General features: G+C 55.7%; 1 protein-coding gene across 9 annotated transcripts in view; it reads left to right on the top strand.

Annotated features, from left to right (window-relative positions):
- ASTN2 (astrotactin 2) overlaps positions 1 to 14,135 on the top strand; it is a 340,991-nt gene that overhangs the window by 152,224 nt on the left and 174,632 nt on the right. For all 9 annotated transcript variants that reach the window (XM_083807091.1, XM_083807088.1, XM_083807089.1 and 6 more), the window contains 3 exons: positions 2,762 to 2,846; positions 3,000 to 3,074; positions 3,501 to 3,638. In XM_083807091.1, coding sequence (XP_083663217.1) covers positions 2,762 to 2,846; positions 3,000 to 3,074; positions 3,501 to 3,638 — 298 coding nt within the window. The remainder of the gene's footprint in view (positions 1 to 2,761; positions 2,847 to 2,999; positions 3,075 to 3,500; positions 3,639 to 14,135) is intronic.

Below are 14,135 nucleotides of genomic sequence, written 5' to 3'. Positions count from 1 at the left end.
AGGCATGCTCTCTGAGCCTCTTACTAGACCTGTGCTTTTCCATTTCCTGGTTAATGCACCTTCTCCCTGTAAGAGCAGAGGTGTTTCCTCTCTCCCTCTCGCAGTGCTTTGTTAAATGACAGACTGCAAATACGGCGTGGGGCCTCCAGAACTTAACACTGGGACCTGCTCTTGCTTAAACGAAGCAAGCAGTGATCCTTCCTTTTCCAGAACAGACCAAGACTCGCTGTGGATTACCCAGTCCGACTTGTGGGTTATGCATCTGAAAGACAAATGACCACCACTGGCCGTGTCTGCACCGTTTGCGGGTCGGCGACCGCAGAAATGGGATGCTTGTCCCAGCACTTTGTAGATCCTGACTCATTTGTCCTCCCGCAGCAGAGGCAGACGCAAGGTTTGGTAGCTGCGAACAGCGGTGCTGTTGTTCAGGCTTTTGGTGGTGGTGGTTTTTTATGCAGCATGCTGCAATCTGCCCTTTAGGAAATGTACTTTCTCAAAGGAGGAGCTAGGAACTAGGGTTCTCCCATCCCTGTCACACGGAGCGTTTCTCCCTCCATGGGGATTCACTCTGTGCCCTGTGGCAGGAGCTGGCTCAGCACCATGCCTGGCCGGGCTGAGCAAAGAGGAAATCACGGAGTATCTGGGGGGGCTGAAGGAAGAGAGGAGATGCCCAGCAGTGCGAGGAGAGCAAGTGCTCATGAAAACGTGGAGCAGCACCACCAGTTCTTCTGTGTTTCACAGCCCAGCAGATTGCAATGCTCAGCTGGTCCTGTGCTGCAGTCTTTCCCATTGCATTTCTAAAGCTCTGCCAGAAGGGTGCAGATGTGCCTGGACAAGCTGGGGCCGCATCCTGCACGGTTCTGGGGAGGTGCCGGTGGTCTCAGCCCTGCGTGGCACCCCCTGCTGTGGCCACAGGCTGCTCCCACTCACCCAAACCTAAACCTCCTGGGAAAGCCTCCAGCGCCAGCTGCAGCTGCCGAAGCTCTAGGACTGGAGTCGATAAAATCGATATTTCCGCGGGGTGATGGAGTTCCTCCTTCCCACGCCAAGCTGCCTCGACAGGAAGCAAACGGGCGGACACAACAAACACGTCGTGCTGCGGGAGAGGGCTTAGCAGCCCTGGAACCTGCAGCCAGCGGTAAGGAAGGAGGTGGTCGGGCTGTTTGATGCCAACCTCTCTAGGTGTTTTTTTTCTCCCCGCTTTGCTCTAATTTCCATGGCAGGCGCTGGGAGTGAGCCGGTGCCCCAAGACTCCCGGCTCTGCTTTGCAAGCACTTTGAGGTGTCTCTCATTTGCAGAGCCTATATTTGTTATGTAACGAGCGCCAGGAATTAATGATCCGCGGCGTGGCTGGGGAAACTTGCGTACTAAGCACCCAAGGAAAAAATAACTTTCCCTTTTTTTAACTGGCTGATGGAGCCATTAGGACACGCAGTTCTTGCCGTGAAACTGCCCCAGCCCCAGGCCAGGCAGGCTGAGCTGGAGCAGGAGCTCACGCCGCCGTCTGCTTCCCGACTCCTTCCCTTTGGAGGAGTAATGCTCCTGCCTCTCCCGTTATGAATCATGAGGTTAGCAGCTTTTGACAGATCATAAATCAGTGCTTCGAAGTCGCTAGGACAAATCCCAGGACATTTAATCTTTAATATTAGACGTGTTTAAAGCAGTGAATATTTCATGAAGGTGCTGTTGCATTTTAGCATGCCATTAGCTCTCTCTTTCTCCCCCCCTTCCTTTTCCCTACCTCCCCCTTTCCAGACAGCTCTCATCAAAAAAAAGGTCTCACGGGCTGCACCCCGTTTCGTTCCCTCCCAGCAGGAAAGCTCCTTACTGCAAGCCCTGCGAGACACGCGGAGCTCGCCCAGGGACCCGAGGAGCACACGGGTACCTGCCAGCCTGCATCAGTGCCGGCTCCGGGGGCTGCCCTCTCCCTGCCTCCCTCCTCTGAGCAGGCGGCAGTGGTTGTGTGCCCCCCCTTCCCCCTCCTGGCTCTGCACAGGTGCTTAAAGAGCAGCCTGCCACTGCAAGGAGGAAAAGGGTGATGGAGGGGCAAGTGGGGAAGGAGAAATTATCGACAGGCGCTTGTAAGAGAAAACTCCACGTGCAAATCCAGTTCCACTGTTTATTTCGCCGTTTCTTGCTCCGGGTTACATTTTTCTACCAAACACAGAATCGACTGGGGCCAGGCACGGTCAGGTCCCTGCTCCTGCTCTCAGCGGGGTGTAACAGGGCGCAGGAAGAAGGTGCAGCGGGGTGAGACCCCGTTAGCGTTTGGGCAGGGGCACAGCGAAGGCTGGCTGCAGAGGGTGAGGCCAGCATCACACTGAGGACCGAGGGCAGCCCGTCTGCCGCAGGTGTGAGCACTTTGCAGACCAGGACAGGAGCAGCCACGTCCACGTGGTGTTTTTCTGCAGGCAGCGTGAGCTGTCCTCGGAGGTCATCAGGCAGAGTTTGGCCGAATCTGGGGAGCTGCGTGGGTGCTCAGGAGCACGGGCTGAGGACAGACATTTTGCATCATTACATCTCATCCCTGTACACAGCGGGAGCACGTCGTGTAACCCCTTCAGAAAAGCTTCGGGTTTCTTCCAGCGTCCCACATCTCCTCACCCAGAGGTTTCAGAAGGCTCCAAAGAGCTTCAGACCCGCCACGGGGACCTGGACTGCCTGTGATGAGCAGGGATGAACAGCAGGGGAGGAGCGGCCGACGCAGTGCTTTCTGACCTGCCCCTTGCACAAAGTCTCATCTTTCCCTGGTCTCTTTTAGGGGAGTGCAGCTGTCACGAAGGCTACGCCCCAGACCCCGTCCATCGGCACCTGTGTGTGCGCAGTGACTGGGGACACAGCGAAGGGTGAGTGGGAGCCGAGCTCCTCTCTGGGGTGTGCTGGGGCCGGCTCTCCTTCCCCCCTGGCCGCCACCATCCCCAAAGACCCGGCGCCCGACGGGTGCTGCTGGCCTTGCTGGGTGGCGTGACGCAGCTTCTCTCTCCCTCTTGGTCTCCCAGGCCGTGGCCCTACACAACGCTCGAGAGGGGATACGACCTGGTCACAGGAGAGCAGGCGCCGGAGAAGATACTCAGGTGGGTCCAACGACCGCTCGTCTCCTCCGTCTCAGAGGGCAGTGCCTGCTGCTGGGGGCTTCCCAGCAGCCTGCTGCCTCCTGGTGGTGTCACCTGCCTCCAGTGAGCCTAAAAATCAGCCTGTCCTGTGCAGGAGGAGAGGGGATTCCCTCTTGTCCCCTCTGCCGACACACCTCAACAAAAGCGAGGGCGCTGTGCACTAAGTATCCCCCTGGGCTTAAAGCCAGAGCAGGATCATCCTCCTGTTCTCCCTGTCACACCTCCAGCTGTTCTCACTCGTGTGCCTGTGGTTGGCTCTCAGGACAAGACCAAGTGACGAACGCCTGCCATAATGGCACCGCTGCCCTCATCTCCAAGTGGCCAGGTGTGGTAGAGGTCCACCTCCTACCACCATATTGCCATATGACATGTTTGTCCTCACTCCAGGTCCACCTATAGCCTGGGACAAGGCCTGTGGCTGCCGGTCAGTAAGAGCTTCGTGGTGCCCCCCGTGGAGCTTTCTATCAATCCTCTTGCCAGCTGCAAGACAGATGTTCTGGTGACAGAAGATCCAGCAGATGTCAGGTAGGAAGCAGATTTCTCGTTTTGCTCATGCTCGAGTGACTAGACTGCTCTTTAAATTGTTCCTGAGGATGCAGTAATTTCTACGATGATAAGTTTGATTAATTTTCTTCCAATAAGAAACCCGACGTGATAACTCTGCAGTTTTTTTTTGGTCCTGATGGGTCTGGGCCAGGTGTGTGCGTATAACTCTAATGCAGGCAGGTAAATTGGTATGAGCCTGTGGCAAGGCAATTTTCAAGTGGCTTAAATCTAATGTTTGATAGCACAGCTGTAATCGGTGCACTCGCAGGTATGGAAGTGCCATCCTCATTCAGAATCTCGTATGTGTGTCACGTCAGCCCAACCCTATAGGCTGCTCTGGGGCTCACGAGGGGCCAAGGTCAGACCAGGTGAAAGGCCATGCTGCTTGTCCAATTATTATGCAATTAGGGGATTTTTTTTTCCTTCCTGGAGTTCAGCAAATTGACTCGTCATTTTGGCTAGCTTGTGCTTCAGCCAGACCTCCTCTGATGTCCAATTCAGCAGTGCGAGCTCGGGGGGTGTTGCAGGAGGAGAATTGCCCCAGTGGAAGGAGAGGCTGGGAGAGGGGGCTGAGCGTGGGCGAGGTGAGGGGCTTGGAAAGGGAGTCCAGGCAAAGTGGTTGTCCACCCCTGCCTGGTTTGCAAGGGCTTGACTGTTTGATTCCTAAGGCATTTAGTGTGCATCGCCTCTCCCCCATTAAATCAAAACCGAGCGTGTGATCGCCGGGTGCCAGGGAGGCTGTGGGAGCCCTCGCTACCTTCCTGCTTGCTGCCTTCTCCTGTTCACCGAAGACAAAATTTCCTGACATGCAAATTTTTGTCTGTGGTGTGAATCATCTTCATGGGCACCAGCGGGATCCGTATTTCCCCAGCCTATTTTGCCTTCCGTTTCCCAAGAGCAATGGGACAGGGGGTTTCCTTGTTTCTGCTCCATCATGGGTCTTGGCAGGGCTGCAGCTGGAGCAAGTACCTCCAAAACCTGCGGCAGAGCCAGGACTGGCATCCAAAAGGTCCTCACTTCCAAGTGTGTTTTTGTTGATGATTGGTGCTCGTTCCCTCTTGTGTAAAAGGAGCCTTATGGTATGTATCTGTCACAATTTGGCTCTGTTGGGAAAGGTAGTTTTTGTCTGCAGAAGACGACTGATTTTTGGTTGAGGATAAGGGTCGCCTTATTGTATGCCAACATTTTCCAAGCCAAACCACCACTGTCTCTTGCTCCCTAACATCCTCATTAGAAAGCAGAAGTAGAGGTTGGGAAGCTCGCTTTCTGCCCCGGTGCTGTGATTGTCTCTGGGCTCTGATCCTCGAGGAGGAGTCTCGGGATGGAGGAATGCCAGGGCAGGAGGTAGGGAGCTTCTGGCATGGAGGCTGATGCCTGCTCTCCTCCTAAATGAAAGCCGAATTGAGAATTCCAGATACAAATACCGGAGTGACCCAAGTGGAATAAGGGAGGCAAGTTCACAGCGCTTGTATCGTACATGCAGGAGATGCTAAATTATTTAAACTTTAATAAACGTAATAATAAATATTTGATGTTGAATTATGGAAGGTTTCACAGATACAGTGAAAACCAAAAACTGATCTATTATTTCTGCATTAGAACCTAAACACTTCTCAAACTGGGACCAGGCTGCTGGCTCAGGGTCCCGAGCACCCTGTGATGGATGGAGACGGAGCTGATGCCTCCCGAGCTGAGCGCTGGGGGCTGGCGGAGGAGCGGGTGCGGAAAAGTTGTGCTCAGTGCTGAGGCTGTCCACAAGTGGGGACATTGCCATGTTTGGTGCTCACAAGCATCGCCTTGTCCTGTCTCTGTGCTGGGGTTTTGGGGAGCTTTGGACTGAGAGGTACCTTGGTAGCAAGGCGAGGGAGCAGCAATGCAGCAGTTTCGGTGGTCTAGATGTCCCAGTGATGACCAGTAACGTTGGACCTAATGTTGGAGGTGAACGCGTACTATGCACTGTACCTGTGTCCAAAAGCCATCCCTGTGCCCTCAGAGGGCCCTGCTCACTGGGAGCATGGTGGCACTGCTGTCCCTCTGTGCCTGCAGCTCCTGCTTGCGGTGCTTTAGCTCTGATCCAGCCATGTCCCCGTGCCCAGGGTCAGATCAGCACCATCTCACAGCAGCTGGAACATGCTGCGTCTCAGCGCCTGGAGTGTCCTGTTTGCTGTCCCGTAATGTCGTGATGGTAATTCAGTCCTGTATTTCTTCTGTGCCTTTAATAACAACCGTGCTGTATTCCTCCAGACCTTTCATTAGTCTGGCACCTTTTGGCTCTGGGGTCACTTGTCTTGAAGAGTTTAATGGAGGGAAATTGCAGAAAGCCTGGTTTGGAGAAAACAAGTGATGAAGTCTTTACAACTTGGAGGGTTAAAGGTTCAAACGTAGCCTTGTGGTTTTATGAAGATGCTCGAGACTGCAGAAAGGCCAGGTGGGGCTCTGCCACTCAGCAGCTCTCTGGAGCAATGCTGACTCCCGGCTGCCGCTCCTGGGGATGTTGCTCTCCACGTGCTTCACCGCCAGGGCTTTCTCCAGCTTCCTCCCACGGCTGCAGCCAACCCTGGGAACGCTGCCTGTGCTCTGCATGCCCCCGGAGGGCAGCAGGGTCACGACTCGTCCTGCAGAACTTGGCGGTGGGTGTTTTAGGGCCATGCATCCTAAACTGAGCAAAAGGTTTCCCTTAGAGCTGGTGAAGCTTCTGTGCATAATTTAGCAGTAACTGTTTTAAGCGTCCCCTCCTCAACTCCAGAGCATGATCCTGTGCACAATTATCACGTCGGTCATACGTCTTGGCTCATGGGAGCCAGGCTAGCAGTGACAGCTCGGTACTGGTGACACCACGCTACCGGTGACACCTTTGTTCACATGAGGGTGGCCAGCACTGGAGGCTCTCCCTGTGCTGGCCTCTGGCTTGTGCTGGGCTGCCAGGTCAAGAAGTATCTCACCTTGTCTCGCTTGTTTTAAAGACCCCCCCCCTTTTTTTCCCTCTCCCCATGGCTCCCGTCCCTCTCCCATCCCGTATTTCTCCAGTAACTCGGTGATGAACACAGCAGTCTGTACTGCTTTTAACAGATTACTCTCAGGTGTTTAATCCTTCTGCTGACCTTCCCTGGACACGTGGCCTTCACTTTATGGTCCTTTGGGACATATCGCTTGTCCTGTGGGACAGGGCATCACTGTTCCTGTTCAGAGCAGGCTGCTCACCCCATCAGCAGCTCACTAGGGACGGCAGCAGGGAGGACCTGCAGCCTTACTCCCACTGCTGCGAGCACCCAGCACCCCAGCACTTGGTGACAGGGGCACCCTTGGTGGCAGCACTGATGCTGGGGACATCCCCTGGGGGCAGAGAGCAGCACTGGGACATGCTGGGGGCCCTGCTGTCACTGTGGGGATGGGTGCCGGCCGGCACCCCCTGCCCAGCACCCTGCAGCCCCGCCGTGTCCCCAGCTCGGCGGAAAAGTTTGTAATTTCTCGTGAGTGGCTATAAATCAGGGGAGCGAGCCTCAGCTGCTGCCTGACATGACATATAGCTCCATCGTTATGGCAACCATAGAAACAAATAAAAGCCTTGCCTTCGCTTGACAAGCCTTTGAGATGTCCTGATGGAGAGACAAGTGTTCAGTGGCAGAATGAATTCTCTTGAACTCTCTGTCAATTCATCTTCGTTTTGCTCCCAAGTGAGCCCCTTTGCTCTCTGAATTCTTTGCCAAAGTACAATCAGCAAGATTTTTTATTATTGTTGTTATTATTATTTCATTTTCAGTTCTCTCAGTGCTTCACACACCACACACGAGCCACCCTTTCTCCCTTGCTCTGAGCGCACGCATCCCGTGGAGCAGGGACCAGCCCGTGCTGAGGCCAGGAGCTTTTGCTCCCCCTGTGCGTGGCCTTTCCTGGCTCAGCCCCACCGTGCCCCTGTGACAAAACCGCTGCCCCCGCCTTGCAGGGGCTCTGCCAGAAGCACCGTGTGGCACCGCTTTTGCAGCCATTCAGGCGCTTTGCAAGTTGGTGCCAAGCGCTGTGGTGCAAGGCTCCCTGCTGCGCCGGGGCTGATGAAAAGCAAAGAGGAGAAGAAAGGCGGAGGGAATCTGGGCCAGGAGAGGGGAAGCAGCTTTGCCACAGCAGCAGCAGGTCTCATCTGCTCCGCACCTGGGCTTCGTGCCTCACCCGCAGGAGCACAGACAAAGGGGTGCTGCTGCAGGTGAGCACCGCTGAGCCTCGGGAGGTTTTTACTGGGCACTCTGCTCCAGCACAAGGCAGGTTTCTTGCTCATCTTGAGCACCACCGATTCTGCGCAAAAGGGTTTCTCTTGGGTCCACTCCTGCTGCAATTTTTTGCTCTGTCTCCGTGGTCCCAGCTGCAGCACTGCCTGTTCCCCGAGCCCTGGGGTGCATTCATGCAAGGGAAGCCCTTCTGGGGGCTGTCTCTGAGCAGGAGCAGCGACCCCGGGTTGCTGCCTTCCAGGCTTTTGTCCTGTTGATAACAGCAGCCGTGGGCACCAACGCCGCAGCTGACAGCAGGTGCCTGTGATGAATGGACAGCCTAACATGTCGGAGCAAATTGATCATTGCATCACCAAGCACAACTTACTCGTTTCTGGAGGGAGGACAATCCATTACAGTGCACATCACCGAGACACCGGCATCCCCGGAGGTAACGTCCCTGCAGCTCTGGGCTGGGTTTCTTATCACCCCAGCACGCCGTCATCTCACAAAAACCAGTGGAGGAGCAACTTCTGGTGCGTAACACAGGGATAAAGGCAGCCCCTGGCCTCGTCTGCTATGGGGAAAGGAGGGATGTGGTGCAGAGAGGCAGCTGCCAGCCTCTGCCATGCGTGTGTTACCTTTGCATCAGGCTGCTTGTGGGATTTTTGCTGGTCCTGGCCTCCTGGTTTGATTTATGAGAGCAGATTGGAGGAGTCAGCTACGTCTCATTTGGCTAAGGGATGACTAAACGGGGACGTAACCTTGTGGCAGCCGCCGATGGCTGGGAGCAGCAGAAGGAGAGAGGAGTCAAAGGAGTGGTGTGATAGGGAAATGCGGGGCAGGCAGGAAAAGGGAAAAAAAATAAACTCAATCTGGAATCACCAAGGGAGCGTCTGTCTCGGTTAGGTCAGAGCTGAAACCCGTGTTCAGCAGCACCTCTGTTGCGCTGAGAAGGTGCAGAGACGTCTCAGCCTCCCTCTTTGTGGGCTTTTTAATAATCCCTGATACAGTGCTGCTGAATTTCCCTCTCTGTGCTCCAGTTCTGTGTGTGATCCTGCTAAATTCTTGAGCTCTTCATGCTGGGCTATAAAACTACACAGAAAATGATCAAACCACCTAGGGGCAGTGATGTAAATTTGGACTAGCTGGTAGCAAATCCATCGCAGGGAGCAAGCACCAGGAGCAGCCACGAGTTGTGCAGCTGAGTGATTGCTGTTCCTCTCATCAGCGGTGCCACGGAGCCCAGGAGGGAAAAGCAAACAAACGCACAAACAGATTTTGTTTATGTATTTATTGAGACAATTAAAAAAACCCCAACACCCGCCAAATATGCACATGCTGTCTCACACCCAGAATGGTTCCCGTTAATGTAGCTGGGATCTCCCAGCACAGAGCACGATTTGGCACCGAGCTCTGCAGCTTCTCTTTCTGCCAGATCTCTTGCTGTCGAGTGTGTCCGTCTGTCCATCCACCAAACCACCTGCTGCCAGCCTCAGCCCCGCTCTTGGAGCGGGATCCTGCCGGCACCCAGACAAGTGACGAGCAGAAGGGGTTCGGAGGGGCAGGCAGGGGCTGATGCATGCACATGAGCAAGGAAGCAAAATGAGGCATCATTAGGTTTCTTTCAGTGGAAGGAGCTCTCCCGTCCCTGTCTGATGGTGGTTCTGTTTTTATCTCCCTGCCTTTGCTTCATGTTAAACATTTGCTGGAGTGCACTTTGCAGCCGCCTGTTCAAAGGCCCCATGGCCCCATGGCCTCTCTGTTTATTCAGCCTGTCTGCGCTATTTTCCCCTAATTATGTCTTTCTCCCCATCGGAGTTTATTGCCCGTGACTTTGTGACCGTCCACTGCCTGGGCAGGGCTCCGGGCAGCCCGGCAGGAGAGGGACCAGGCTGTCACCTCCCGGCCACGCCGCATCCAGCGTGGGCTGGGAAACCCTGCCCTCCTCCTCCTGCTGCTCTGCTCCTGCACACCATGTGCGCTGAGCCTCGCTATTTCATTTGAAATGAGATGAACGAGCTGCACGGCCTGCCTGGGCTTTCACAAGGAGGGGCTCGTGTCAGCCCGAGGCAGCCTGGGGAGGTGTCAGAAAGCGGCGGGGGACTGGGTCCGCCTGGGCTGCTGAACAGGTGTGAAAGTGAAAAAAAAAAGGGCTCGTATTTTTGGGGCAGTTGCACATGATTTAAAAACCATAGCAGCATTTGGGGATGGGGAGATGCGAGGGATTTGCCAGGCAGAAGGGACGAAGCTCACCGCGGGTCCAGCTGGCGGAGAGCAGGGCACGGGGCACAGCCGCTGCCGGCAGGGAGGTGATGCTTTTGGAGAGTGCCGGGTCGTGGGGAGGGACACCACAGCAGCCCAGCAGGAGCGGGGCAGGGCTGGTTTGGAGTGCGGGCACGTTAGCCCCAGCAAAAGCGAAGGATTTGGAGTCAGCTTTGACTCGTTTCCAGCCCAGCCGACCCACGTTGCCATCCCCCATCACAAGCCGCGAGCATGCAGCGCTGCACTGGTGGGGAAGGGAGAGGGGCAGCTGAGGAACGGGAGGGGTGGCGGCAGCAGGACAGCCAGGGCTCCCCGCATGTCTGGGGAAGGATGCTCTGAGCCAGTGCCCCCTCCCTGGTGTGAGCAGCATTATCTTTAAGTGCATTGAAGCAGGGGGAGACGGTGTCCCTGGTCCCACGTGGCTGCACGCCTCTCCGCAGGCTTAGCTGCGTGACTGGGACCTACAGTCCTGCGTGGGGTCATGACATTGGGAAAACATTAGTAACTTCTCTTTAGCTATTTTTAAATGCAATTTAGTGGAGAGAGCCGGCACCATCAACCAGCCGGTTCTGATGAGATTTCAAATGCCGTAAACTTGCCCAGTGTGGTCCGTTTCCGCTCCTCCTTTCTGGTTTTTATCTCCCGTGACTGCTGTTGGATCACTTCATTCAGAGGACAAAACTAATAAAATTCATCAGAGCTGAAATGTTCCTGGGAGCGTGCCAGGGACCTGCGATGGGCTTCGGAGCTGCTGTAAGGATGAGAAACAGCCTCAGCGGGGACAACGGGAGCAGAGGTGGACACGGGTTGGGGAGGTCCGTCCTTCTCTTCTAAGGGCATTTCCAAAAGGACAACGTTCCCTGCGGGTTTGGAAGGGACTCTTGGAGAAAATTAACCCCTAGGTTTATTTTATGGGGGTTTGTTTGTTTGTGGAAGGAATGGGGGAGGCGATGTGGCTGCGGAGGAATATCGTGCTCACCAGCAGAAGCGTGTGGGAAAATCCTGGTCCGGCTTCAGCCACAGGACAGCCGCAGCTGCAGCCAGTGAGCCGGGGCGGCCCCGCTCTCCGAAGACAAATGAGGTTAATTAGCACTGGCTCCACTCCTGAGCAGCCAGAGCCAGGTTTCCATCGACCCTGCTGGGCTGGGTGCAGCGTCCCACAGCCACAGCTGCTGCCCCAAGGGCTTTGCTCTGCTCCAGGACGTCACCCGGCTCTCGGGCTGGTTTTATCACCCCCTCTGCTCTCAGGGTACGCACGGCACAGCACCGCCCAGGTGTAAGGACCAAAAAGCTCAGCAGCTGTTTTGCAGACTGTGTCAGTGCAGCACAGTGCAGCGTCCAGCATCGCCCGTCGGCTCAGAAAACCCATGACCTTCCTGTGCTTTGCTGCAGCTGCCTGGTGGGACCGCAGCCGTGCTGCGCTGCAGCTGCAAATCCTCTGCTCCTTGCCTCTGCTGTGTCCAGGTTTTGCATCATTGCCCTTTTTCATCTCTTTATTTGCTATGCACTTGACCTCTCCTTTTCTGATGTAGATGTTGATAAGTGGCAGGCAGCTTCTCTGGCCTCCCTAAGTCTGGCTGCTGGCTACGGAGTGAAAAGGAAAAGCTCTCTAAACATTTTCTTGCTGCTACGCCTGGAAAGCCCGGGGGTCTGGTGGGCGGCGGCGGTTTCCCCGGTGCCACGGAGGAGTGCATTAAGTAGAATATTGTTTTGAGAGGCTAAATCAAAGAGTGCTGCAAAGCTGGCGAGGATTGGAAGGAAGGCTGGGGAGCGAGCAGGAGGAAAAAAAAAAGTCTAGAAAATGAGGTGAAGCTTTGCAAAAAAATAATCCCATCTTGGGAATTGCCCTGCTTTCACTGCCTGAAGAATTCCTGTGCACTAATCAATTCAGCTCCAGACATTTCCTCCGGTGCTTTTGATGTAAGGAGGTGCTGCGGGCTGAACCTAGTGCCTTTTGTCACAGCACAGAGGGTGCAGCCAGGGGCCCCGAGCCGAGCTGGCTGGAGTGGCAGCGGGGACGGAGGGGTGCAGGTGCGGATGGACCAGGCGGTCCTGGCACGGCACCCCGCGCATTTCTCCTCCGTCCGAGGCTTAAAGCAGAGGTACTGAGCAGGCTTCGCAGGGGAGGGCTGCGGAGCAGGCAGCGGCATGGGGAGTGCGGTCCGTGCTGGGATCGGGTGGGGCTGGGGGACACAGCAGGTCCCGGTGTCCCACCTCGGGATTTGTCCCGAGCGTCGCGCAGCCAGGGCGCCTGGGGCCTGCCGTGGCACCGCTGCTTTCTGTGTCCCTGGTGCGTCTCAGAGCGTGCTCAGCGCTGAAGTCCTGCCGTACGTATGTGCTTTAGGGTGGGCTGGACTGTGCTGTGGTGGTGCCCATAGAGAAGCCTGGGGGACCCTAAAAAAACAGCTTAAATGACCCACCGAAGTGACTCTAGGGGCAGGGGGTACACCCTGCGGGGCCAGATTCCTGTTCCTTACGAAGCTCTCTGTGAATGCTGATTTCCCTCGCTGCTGTTGAACCGAGGCTGTCTCTACCTGCGTGTGTCTGAGCCCTCTAGATAAGCATCAGTGTAAAGGAGAGCCCTTCATTCCTTTGAGACTGCCCCTTTGGCCGTGTCTGCAGGCAGAGCTCACCCCCCCAGCTCGGGGCTGTGCCGTGGGATGTCCCTGTCACTGCCTGCCCAAGCCCTGCCTAATCCCGCCTGTGCCACCCGGTCACCCGTGGCCGGAGGCTCTCTCCCCATGGCAGCTCTCTGGGAGTCGTGCTGAACCCAGGAGCACACAATTAAACACCAGCTAATACTTCCCTGCTACTGTGGAGGGCTTAAAATGACATAAATGAAGAAGCTGAGAATTAAGGCAGGATACTGTGTAAATATGCTCTGAGCTTTTGCAACGAGAAGTCTCTTTATTCAGTTCTGTCCACATTTTCACTCTCTCTTTTTTTTTTTTTTAATCACTGTGTGTTAAACACAGATGGGCCAGAGCTGAAGACATTGACCCTGAAATGGAGTTGCTGTGGGTTTGGAAGCAGCTTTGGGCTGTAGCTGAGTAGTTTATAAAGGGTTAATTATAACCCAGTGGGTTGTTTAATAAAGGGCTCCCTGACCTGTAGAGTCCGAGAGGCGACCACGTTGCTTATAACCATCTGTGGCAGGCAGGGGCCGTGTGTGACGGGCCCTGACATCTGTTAGGGCTCAATCTGCCTGAGCAAACGCTGTGGGGCAGTTCTTCTGTGCCAGCTCCCCGGAGGGATGCCCTGAAAACCCCGCACAAAGCGATGAAGTTAACCTGCACCAAGGCTCTCGACCCCAGCCCCCATTTATCCCACGTGTGCCCGTGCCGACAGCCCGTGCCGTGCCGGTAACTCGGCACCGAGGCCGAGTTCCCTGGGCGGCAGCGCCCGGTGGCGAGGTCCCTGCGCAGGCAGGAGGGAAGGGTTGGTGGTGGTGCCCCGGAGCGTCCCCCCCTCTGGCTGTATCATGATGCTCTCCTTTGTGGGAAAAAACCTTGCGGGGTTCTGCTCCCTGCCTGCCCCCAGGCAGTGTTTGTGGTGGTGTTTTACCCAGGAGCTGGTCGTTGGCATCCACTGGGTCCGGATATCGTGGGCGAAGGACTTTGTGGCTTTCCCAGCAGTGACACTGAGCGCTCGTAGACCTGCTCCACGTGGTTGGTGTGGGCACCTCAGGCCAATGCCAATTTATTACGGGCAGGCTGCTCCTGGTTCTCTGTCTCTGTTCTTCCTTGCCCTTCCTGACCACGTGGCTCGTGTTCCTTGTTCCTGCGGGGAGGTGTTGGTATCTCCGGTGGGAAGGGAGATCTGTGAGGCAGGATGTGGTCCTGCGCTGGTGGGAGCCAAGGAGCCAGAGCTGGGCCTGTTGTGAGACCTGGCTTCTTCTCCCTCTTACACGAGCTTCCTGAGGACTTCAGGTAGGAGCAGGTCGCTGGAGCTGGTGGGATCCTGGGCAGACCCGAGCCTGTCCTTCCCCCCTGCAGCCTGCCTGGAGGGTGCC

Source organism: Anser anser (assembly GCF_964211835.1).
Source record: "Anser anser genome assembly, chromosome: 21".
Lineage (NCBI taxonomy): Eukaryota > Metazoa > Chordata > Aves > Anseriformes > Anatidae > Anser > Anser anser.
This window is presented reverse-complemented; position numbering and strand designations above follow the sequence as displayed.